The sequence below is a fragment of the Dipodomys ordii genome, unplaced genomic scaffold, assembly GCF_000151885.1.
Source record: "Dipodomys ordii isolate 6190 unplaced genomic scaffold, Dord_2.0 Scaffold18, whole genome shotgun sequence".
In the NCBI taxonomy this organism is placed as follows: Eukaryota; Metazoa; Chordata; class Mammalia; order Rodentia; family Heteromyidae; genus Dipodomys; species Dipodomys ordii.
Genome location: NW_012267234.1, coordinates 7,878,144 through 7,889,119, shown reverse-complemented (window position 1 = coordinate 7,889,119; position 10,976 = coordinate 7,878,144). Strand labels below are relative to the sequence as shown.

The 10,976-nt window shown below is 45.0% G+C and overlaps 1 protein-coding gene across 1 annotated transcript in view; it reads right to left on the bottom strand.

Annotated features, from left to right (window-relative positions):
• The window catches only part of Dus2 (dihydrouridine synthase 2), a 38,862-nt gene that overhangs the window by 8,946 nt on the left and 18,940 nt on the right, over nt 1-10,976 (bottom strand). The window contains exons 5-9 of the mRNA XM_013012667.1: nt 10,496-10,543; nt 6,208-6,273; nt 5,956-6,026; nt 3,228-3,314; nt 1,539-1,707 (exon numbers count right to left, since the gene is read on the bottom strand). Coding sequence (XP_012868121.1) covers nt 1,539-1,707; nt 3,228-3,314; nt 5,956-6,026; nt 6,208-6,273; nt 10,496-10,543 — 441 coding nt within the window. The remainder of the gene's footprint in view (nt 1-1,538; nt 1,708-3,227; nt 3,315-5,955; nt 6,027-6,207; nt 6,274-10,495; nt 10,544-10,976) is intronic.

The window sequence follows — 10,976 nt, the reverse complement described above, 5'->3', positions numbered from 1 at the left end:
AAGGCTGAGATCTGAGGATCATGATTGGAAACAAGCCCATGCAGGAAAAACCACGAGGCTCTTGTTACCAACGAATTACTCAGAAAAGGCCAGAAGTGGCTATGGCTCAAGTGGTGGAACACTAGCCTTGAAAAAAGAATGTCAAGTTGGGTACCAGTAGCTCACTTCTGTAATCCTAGCTACTCAAGAGGCTGAGATCTGAGGATCACAGTTCAAAGCCAGCCTGGGCAGGAAAGACTATGAGACTCTTATCTCCAATATACTCAGAAAAAGCCAGAATTGGCTCTGTGGCTCAAGTGGCAGAGCGCTTGCCTTGAGCACAAAGAGGCTCAGAGAGAGTGCCTAGGCCTTGAGTTCAAACCCCAGGACCAGCACCGAAAAAGAAAGAAAGAAAGAAAGAGAGAGAGAGAGAGAGAGAGAAAGAGAGAGAGAGAGGGAGGGAGGGAAGAAAAGAAGGAAGGGAAGGAAGGGAAGAGAAGAGAGAGAAAGAGAACAAGCAAGCAATTCTGTAAGAAGATTAAAGCTGAGTTATTCCCTATCATAGCAAAACATTCTGAGAAGTATCTAAAGAAAAGTTGTGGGTTTTTTGTTTTGTTTTGCCAATACTGGGGCTTGAACTCAGGGTCTGGCCACTGTCCCTAAGCCTCTCTGTGCTCAAGGCTAGCACTCTACCACTTGAGCCACATCGCTACTTCCAGCTTTTTCTGTTTATGTGGGAATCAAACCCAGGGCTTCATTCATGCTAGTCAAGCACTCTACCACTAAGCCACATTCCCAGCCCAAATTGTAGGTTTTTTTTTTTTTTTTTTTGACAGTCCTGGGCTTGAACTCAGAGCCTGGGTTGCTGTCCCTGAGCTTTCTTGCTCAAGACTAGAGCTCTACCACTGGAGCCACAGCTCCACTTCTGGCTTTTTTGGTCCTTAATTGGAGATAAGAGTCTCACAAACTTTCCTGCCTTGTCTGGCTTTGGCCAGTGACTCTCAGATCTCAGCCTCCGGATTAGCTAGGACTATAGGAGAGAGCCACTGGCAGCCTGGCAACAATAGAAAAGTTTTAATAGTAATCTTAACTCGTGAGTCAAATCTGATAGGAAGTCTCAATGGAGATAATCTGTAATCTTTCCTAAGCAACAATAGCTACAATGGCTCCTCCTGCCTGTGGCTGCACCTTTGGCAACCTATATGCATGCCTGTTTTCAGTAACAAAGAACTTCATTGTCCACCTACCTAAAGTATGTACTTGGGGTATGAGGGAGAACTAGAATTGGTATCGTGTACTTGAGCCCTCAAAAGCATTCTGGGTTCAGATGACCTCTATACCTGTAGAAGCTTTAAAAGGAGGTGATAGTAGGGGCCCCCACCCCAGAATCCTCTCTGCATGTCAGCTAGGAAGGCTCCATGCTCTAGTAGGCGTACGAACTCAGAACAACAGGAGGAGCAATAGGGGCTGCTGGCACCTGGAGATCCCCACAAAGTGCTCTTGGCAAGACCTTGGCAGACAGTGACAAATGATGGCTTTGAATAAGTACACATACGTACATATCTGATATACTTCTGCATGACCTCTTCCAGGGGCCGAGGACCATCCTTGAGGAAGATAGAGGGGTTCCACATGGCTGATCGGGCCACCATCACTGAAGAGGCCGCTGTGGCTCGTCGAAAGTCCTCTATGTCCAAATGCTTTTGGATGTGGTCATGAGATCCACCACTACAAATCAACAAGGAGTGTCTAAGGCATGGAACTTACCAGCATTTTCAGAAGAAAGGCAAATCCCACAGTTGCCACTCATGAGTAGTATGACCTCTTCAGCTATCAGAGCCTCAGCAAAGGTTAGCTTGTAATTATGAAGCTTGGAACAGTAGGTGAGACAAAATATGTAAAGTACTTTGAACTATGCCTAGCATTTAACAGGTAAGTCTAGAAATTTTACATTCCTTTTCCCTCATCTAAAACAGTGCCCAAGTATTGGGGCCACAGGAGAGCTAAGCAGCCTCCTATACCCTCTCTAAGGACAGGGCCAAAACTCTGGAGACTGGGATACACTGGTGATCATGAGGGAAAGGAAGGAGACCCCATTTAGTCACAATTCCCCTTTTTCCACTATGCTGCTCCAAGGACCTGCTCAGAAACTACTCTGTCCTCATCTGTCTCATTAGGAGTCAGGTGGTAGCCACAGTTCAGAGACTGCCATGTAGGGAGGATTCTCAGATGGTAGCAGAAGCAACAGGCTTCAAAGTCTTGAGTAACTCTGACTTCACTCAGCAAACCATCTCTAAATAGAGGAATAGAGGGCCTGACTACCATCCTTACCCATATACTCTGGCATATCTGTTGTCAGGGCTTGCTTGGTCCCACCCTCTAAGTTCCCTGAGTCTGTGCCATCCTAAGCTACAAGGCTGGCCTATCCCAGCTAGCCTTCAAAGGCCAGTTTCCCAATGGTAACTCTCCATGGTCTAGCAGTAAAAACCTTTGGGCTGTTTATTGGGACTTTTCACCTGCCAGTCCAGGTTCCTGGTCCTGTACAGAATGTTTGTCTAGATTTCCATGTCCTGCCTTATGTTCCCTGAGCCATAATGCTTTGATGATGTCTAGCTTGGGATTCATCACAGCTATAGTCATTGTTTAAATGCTTTTTTTTTTTTTTCTGTCAGTTATGGGGCTTGAACTCTGGGCCTGGGTGCTGTCCTTCAGCTCTTCAGCTCAAGGTGAAAGCTCTACTATTTGAGCCACAGAACCACTTCGGTTTTCTGGTGGTTAATTGGAGATGAGAGTCTTATGGACTTAGCAGGTTGCTGGTGGCTCACACCTGTAATTCTAGCTACTTAGGAGGCTGAGATCTGAGGATTACTGTTCAAAGCCAACTTGAGCAAGAATGTCCATGAGACTCGTATCTCCAATAAACTACTAGAAAACCAGAAGTGGCACTGTGGCTCAAGTGGTAGAGCTGAAGAGCTGAGGGACAGCGTTCAGGCCTAGAGTTCAAGCCCCACAACCAACCAAAAAAAAAAAAAAAGAAAGAAAAAAAGTCTCACAGACTTTCCTGCCTGGGCTGGCTTTGAACCACGATCCTCAGATCTCAGCCTCCTGAGTAGCTAAGATTACAGGCATGAGCCACCGGCACCCAGCCTGTTTAAATGCTCTTTAATTTCATTTTTATATGTCAACTCAAGTCCTTTCTGACAAAGTAGAGCATAAACAAAAGTAAATATGGAAGAAGGGAGGCTTACTTGGCTATGACAGGAATGGAGAGGGTACCAGCAATGGCTTTGATGACTTCACATCTGACAGGGTGCTGAGGTCGCTCTTCCCGCTTCCTTGGAGATAAAGAGATGGGGATAAGGGCTAAGGACCAAAGGCCATGTCATTACACCAGATTACCTTAGTCAAATCTCATCCTCCTTACTAAACCTAAAGATCAGGCAGCCATGTGGCCATCTTAGGCAGATTGAGGGGTGGTCTCCCTGACCTCTAGGGGAAGAACTCTATCTTAAGGGGCAGGGGGAGCATAAGTCCATGCCAGGAAGAGTAAGGTCAGCTCTCAGGAGCCTGCAGATGACACACCGCTGCTGGGGACTAATGTGGGTAGCCCAGCTCCCAAGGTCATGCTGCTTTCCCCTAGCTTTCCCTAGTCTCTGCCAGAAATGAAAGACAGTGCTGTAAGAATGCTCCCTGTACTGCCCCAGTCCTGCCCTCCCCCCAAGGGACTTGGGACAGCTGCCACTGCTCAGATAGGCCACTCCCACACAGCTGCCTGGGCCAAGGCCAAACTGCACAGCTGATCCTGGGGAGAAGCACCTGACACAGGGTAGGCCTCCCACCCAGGGTGGCAGGGCAGGTCACAGACTATAGCTGTCACGACAAGCCACAGGGGCAGCAGGACAGAACCCATAAATCCTCTTTCTAAGGTCAACTACAAGAAGGCTTTCAGCATGACTAAGCAAATCCTAGGGACACAAAGGGCCTCACCTTAGACCATCCTCAACAGCTCTAATAATCAGAAAGTCTTTCTTAAATTCACCCAAATCTGTCTTCTTAGTGCCTCGAAATTCTGCTAACTCCAACAGCTTTGTGTACTAAGAATGCTATATGCAAGGCTTTAGTTTTGTATTGTCAAAAGCTCATCACAATCCTATGAAGTAGAAATTGTCTTACTTTCCAAATGAGCAATGTGTCACTCAAAGAGGTTAAGTGACTGTTCCGAGGATATATAGCTAACAAGTTGCAGAACTGAGATTTGAAAGCAGGCTGTTGAGAGTCTAAAGCCCGCTGTCTCAGCGAGGAGCATACACACATGTGTGCAGCTCTCATTTCCCCTCTTTCACCCAAGCAACCCTGCTTTTCTATGTCAGAGTTTTTAAGTATATTCTGAAAATCCTGTAATAGCCAGGTGCCAGTGGCTCACCCCTGTAATCCTAGCTACTCTGGAGGCTGAGATCTGAGGATCATGGTTCAAAGCCAGCCCAGGCAGGCAAGTCCATGAGTCTCATCTCCAATTAATCACCAGAAAACTGGAAGTTGTTCTGTGGCTCAAGTGGTAGAGCACTCGCCTTGAGCTGAAGAGCTGAGGGACAACGCTCAGGCCCAGAGTTCAAGTCCCATGACTGACAAAAAAAGACAGAGAGAGAGGGAAAAAAAATGCTGTAATAGACACAAGCAACCTGGGTTATCCTATAAGACTGTTGAGTCCAAAAGAAGAATCATTTAAAAAGATCACCAGCCAGTCTACTGACCGGGATTGTGCATAGAGGGACATCCTGACAACAGGAAGCAGATTTGACTGGGAAATCAAAACACCTCAGCTCTCTGCAAAAAGCACATGAGGTACAGATATAAGGACTGTTTAAAGCAATTAGGCAGTCCACCAAGGATAGAGAAAAGAGGAATGCCTTTAAAAAACAGCCATTTGCCTAGGGTCACTTAAGGGAGAAACTGCTGTTCAATGAAGTGCAAAGGAAACAGAATTCATTCAGGTGTGTTGGCACATTCCTGTAATCCCAGTACTCTAAAGGCTAAGACACAAGGATTGTGAGTTCAAGACCAGCCTAGACTAGCAAGACCCTGACTAAAAAAAAGAAGGTGGGGGGAAAAGGGGGAGATGGGAAAGGATGGGAATGGGAAACAAAGGAGGAGGCAACAATGCTTGATAAGAAATGCTCAGCCGGGTGCCTGTGGCTCACACCTGTAATCAATTCTAGCTACTCAGGAGGCTGAGAGCTGTTCAAAGCCAGTCTGGCAGGAAAGTCCCTGAAACTCTTATCTCCAATAAACCACCAGAAAACCGGAAGTGGCACTGTCGCTCAAGTGGTAGAGTGCTCGCCTTGAGCTAAAGAGCTGGGGGACAGCGCTCAAGCCAAGTTCAAGCCCTACAACCAACAAAAAAAATAAAATAAATAATAAAATAAAATTTAAAAAAAGAAATGCACTCATTACCTTGCCCATGTAATTGTAACCCCTCTGTATGGTATTTTCTCAATTAAATTTTTTTTTAAATCCAGTTTAAAAAAAATAAGCAAAGTAAAAAATGAAAAAAAGAAGGTGTACAAGAATAAGGTCCTGGACTAAATCCCCAGTTCCCTCTATATACGCACACCCCAAAAAAAGAGAAAGAGAAAATAGGTCCAAGTTCTAATTCCACCATTTCCTGGCTGCAAGATACAATTTTGAGCAAAATAATACAGATCTACTACATATATATCCTTCCTCTCCTGTCTCTAAGCTTGGAGTAGCTGCCACTAGTAAGTACTAAATGATAAAACACAGATAAACATAAGTCCATGCAGAAAATGCACGCTGAGTTTGTATACCCTCTGGACTCACAAGATGTCAAAGAGCTAGGCAGAAGTAGGCTAAATACATAGGAAAAAGGCTAGATATCACCTGAAGTCTAGGGAGGGATTGTGAAGATGGCCTGATAATTCTTCCTGCCACTCAGTCACTAGAAAGGCAACCACTCACCTTCCATGAACTGCAATAGCAGCAATGCCCGTCCTCTCTATTCGCTTTACAAGGCTCAGGGTATCTTCCAGCTAAGGAAGAGGACAGCATAGGGTGGTTACTGAGGCCCCAGAGGACCAGATGCCAGTTCCTTAAGTTTGCTTAGCTCTATTCCCTCCACCAAACTTAATTCAATGTCTCACAAACCATTCACATCCCCAAACTATCATCACCTGAGAGATGAGAATATCAAATGTCATACACCATTCTTACCGAAGGTAGTATTCGGATCTTGCAGGTCACAGGTCTACAAGTCCCTTTAACAAGTGTGCTAAGGATCTGCAAAGAAAAGAATCAAGAGCACCTACCTCTTCTGGAATAAACTGCCATACTGCTTGGACTAATTAATATTGCTACAGATCTGAGCATTCCAGTAGCATGGACAGCTTGTATAACTGAGAGCACATATATGTATCTGCTGTGTGCATATACATATAGTCTCTAAATAGCAAGAACACTGCCCTTGTTGTATGTTAGAGGCTCAGCCCCAGCCATCTCCTGCCTAGTAGAAAGTGAAGGGGGAGGGGGGAGAATCTACTGACATTCTTACATCTACTGGCATTCTTATGTTTTATACAATTGATTCTTTTCAAGGCTAGAATCAGAATTACCTGGAGAGCTTAAAAGACTCAAACTCTTAGTTTCTACTCCATTATTTCCTGAATGAGTCTCTAGGGGCTGGGTTTTAAAATGTATGTTTCCATAGACTCTGCCAAATGCCCTCTATCCTCAGTATGATTCTGAGGCCTATCTCTGGTTAAGACATGCTCACAGCTGTTTTCTTGAATGAAGGAAAGGAAATATTCCCTGAATGCTGTCCCAGGACTGGCAGAGTGAGATAGCAGGAAGGTTTCTAAGGGCATGGTTCTGTCCTCAGGAATCACTCTTTTCAGATATTTAAGATGAGGAAGTGGCGCTGTAGCTCAAGTGGTAGAGCGCTCGCCTTGAGTTGAAGAGCTGAGGGACAACGCCCAGGCCCAGAGTTCAAGCCCCACAATCGACCAAAAAAAAAAAAAACTATATAGAGCACTCAGATATTTAAGATGAAACTAGCAAAGAGAAAAAAATACATTAAAAACTGTTTATTCCATAGTAACTACAAAGAATTACCAGAGAGAGGGGAGAGAGAGGGAGAGAGGGAGGAGGGGGGAGATATTAAGAAGTCACAGGAAAACATTAGGGAGATACTAAGACATGATCACACATGAGCAAAGATCAAAAGAGACATAGATAACACTGAATGTCTATGGCATTGCTATCTTCTCCCTGAATCAAAAATATTGGACTAGGCAACCTGGTAAGAACTCTTTGCCAAGAACTGGACCTCTGTCTAGCAGAGCAGAAGGCATACCCATGCAGCTGCTACCAGTCTTAATTTTAGATAGGAAAGGGAGCAGATTGCTGGCTGCTAGAACCAAGAGAGGACTTTCTCTAAGGAAGAGCTCAGACCACTGCTCCAGCACAGACCAAGAGACAGGGCTGACAGATAGACAGTTCAAGAGTTAAGACAAGAGGCTGGGAATGTGGCTTAGTGGTAGAATGCTTGCCTCACATGTATGAAGCCCTGGGTTTGATTCCTCAGTACCACATACAGAGAAAAAGCAGGAAGAGGCACTGTGGCTCAAGTGGTAGGTAGAGTGCTAGCCTTGAGCAAAAGAAGCTCAGGGACAGTACCTAGGCCCAGAGTTCAAGTCCCAGGACTGAAGAAGAAAAAAAAAAGAGTAAGACAAGGCTTCTTAGCCCATGAACAACTGCCAGACAGGAAGGACCAGTCCCCAGGTGCTGCCCCAGGCAACAGACTGAGTTTAAGGTCCTAGGTCATCCTGATAGGGCGTAAAGGGGCACAACCTTTTAAAGGGTGAGAGAAAGTGAACTGTTTAAGAAAAACAGGTCAGAGCTGGGCACTGGTGGCTCATGCCTGTGATCCTACCTACTCAAGAGGCTGAGATCTGAGGATCATGGTTCAAAGCCAGCCTAGGCAGGAAAGCCTCTTATCTCCAATAAACTACTCAAAAAAGCCAAAAGTAGGGGCTGGGAAGGTGGCTCAGTGGTAGAGTGCTTGCCTTGCATGCATGAGGCCTGGGTTCGATTCCTCAGCACCACATAAGCAGAAAAAAAAAAGCTGGAAGTGGCGCTGTGGCTCAAGTGGTAGAGCGCTAGCCTTGAGCTGAATTGCTGAGGGACAGTGCCCAGGCCCGGAGTTCAGGCCCACAACCGGACCCAAAAAAAGAAAAAAGAAAAAGCCAGAAGTGGCACTGTGGGTCAAGTGGTAGAACACTAGTCTTGAGCAAAAGAAGCTCAGGGAGTGTCCAGGCCCAGAGTTTGAGCCCCAGGACCAATAAAAAACAAACAAAAAAAAACAAAAACAAAAACAGATCCCTCAGTACAATAAACAAAATAAAATGTCCAGAGACATTTATTAAATTAATTTTATTTTATTTATATCTGTGACATAAAATGTCACTAATGTTTCTAGTTTCTTCGCAAGTGCTCAGTTGGTCTGATCCAATGCTCTGATTATGGAACTTTTTTTTTTTGTCAGTCGTGGGCCCTGAACTCTGGGCCTGAGTGCATCCCTCAGCTCTTCAGCTCAAGCCCAGCACTCTACCACCTGAGCCACAGCACTACTTCCAGCTTTTTCTGCTTATGTGGTGCTGAGGAATTGAACCCAGGGCCTCAGGTGTGCAAGGCAAGCACTCTACCATTGAGCCACCTTCCCAGCCCCTTATGGAACTTCTTTTTATCAGCTCTAAGTATTTTCATCAAAATTTCTGTTCAAACAACAAATTTTGGCAATGAAATGGAGAAAAAGGAATCCTACTACACTATTGATGGGAATGTAAACTTGTACAACCACTCTAGACAGCAGTCTGGAGGTTGCTCAAAAAACTAAATGTAGATCTTCCCTACGACCCAGATATACCATTCCTGGGCATCTACCCTGAACATCATGATCCAGGATATGATAAGGGCACTTGCACATACATGTTCATTGCTGCACTATTCACAATAGGCAATATATGTTAACAGCCCAGTTACCCCACAATTTATGAGTGGATTCAAAAAAATGGGGTACCTATGCACAATGGAATTTTACACAGCCATTAGAAAAAATAAAATTATGTCATTTACAGGGAAATGGATGGAACTAGAACATATCAGTGAGTGGGAAAGCCAAGCTCAGAGAGATGAATGGCTTATGTTCTCTCTGATATGCAGAAATTAAAACTAAAAGGTATTGCGATATGACAAATTATTCAGGATTCTAGATATTCACACATAGTGAGACCTAAAGAGGACCTTCTTAGAAGAAAAACAATAGGACACAATGTCTACATGCCACTTTGAAAAAGAAACTACTCTAAAATGGTAAAGGTACGTTAGAGGCAGATTAGAGGGACTTATCTGTAGCCACACATAGGAAAAATAAGAAGGCACACAAGTGTTCCTCCTACATCTCAGAGACACTGAACAGAGATATACAGAATGGAGCCAGCATTTCCAGCACAAGTGGGTCTAAGTCCCAAGTTGTTCCAGCCTATGGGAAACACCAAGAGCTTGAAGCTCAGACAAGGAAAGGAATAAAAAGGAAAAGAGAAGCTAAAAGGACCAACAGATTAAGAGCTGGTGGGTTGGGAAAGGAAAGTAAAAGGCAGTAAAATGTGGCAGAAATATCACCTCTATTTGCACAGGCAGCCCACAACCCTGAGTGGCAACTGCCAACCTATCCCCAGAGCCATCATTAAACCTGTCTGCAGAATTACCAAGGGACGCCTGCCTCATATGACCCTGGCTGACCTGCTCTCAAAGGTAGACTCAATCCCCCTGCTATGCTCCTCCACTCTCCTAGTAGACACCCATTTTCACACACACACACACACACACACACACACACACACACACCCATACCCATCACTGAATTCATCCTCACCCAAGGTAATCTGGCCTCTGCTCTTCATTAATGAACATCCTGGAAGGGAGAGGAGCAATACAGAAGAGGCTCCAGCCCAGACCTCAGACTCTCTGCTTTTCAGGTGATAGATCTCTAGCTCCAGACTTTTACCAAACTCAATGCTGTCATAGGCTAATTCAACTAATTACAAATCAGAATCACTGGGAAGCATTTTAAAAAATATCCTAAGCCAACTGGTAGCTCATACCTGTAATCCTAAAATACTCAGGAGGCTGAGATTTGAGGATTGCAGTTTGAAGCCAGCCTGGGCAACAAAGTCCATGACACTCTTGTCTCCAATGAACTACTCAGAAAAAGCTGGAAGTGGCACTATGGTTCATAGGGTAGGGCGCTATCCTTCAGGACAAAGAGGCTCACAGTCAGTGCCCAGGCCCTAAATTCAAGCCCCAGAACCAGGAAAAAAAAATCCTAAGCCCCTAGATAGACTTCAATAAATCTGGAGTACGAGGAGGAGGCATTCTGGGAACTCTGTGAGCTCTAGTTCACAGACATGTTCAAGGACCTTACTTTTTACTATGCAGCACTTACCTTCTCAATCTTGTCAGGGTCGGACAGCAGAGCAGCTCCCATTCCTCCCTAGGGAGAAGCACACAGAATGCCTTCTTACAGCTGAGGGAGTACAGCCCCTCCCTACAGAATGACAACTTGTTGTAGCAACTTGGTAACCAAAGCTGCCTACAACTGGCATTTCTCCTCACCAAGTAAGAAGGTGACATCATCCATGTTCACAATATCAAAGATGAAAATTTGATGAGTTCTAGAAGACATCACTCTGATCCCCAGGCATGCATCTCCTATGTCTCTGTCCTCCCTCTAGTTTCCTGCTATTCTAATCCACCAGATAGATGATATCCAGATTCATGTTTCTAAAGCAGTCTAATCACATGCCTCCTCTTTTCAAAAAAGGTCAAAAGTATTTAATGCACAGGTCCAGCTGACTTGACCCTAACCATGATTTTCCTCCTGTGCTTTCTCTTCCTCCTCTTCAGCTCTTCCCGCCCCCCCCCCC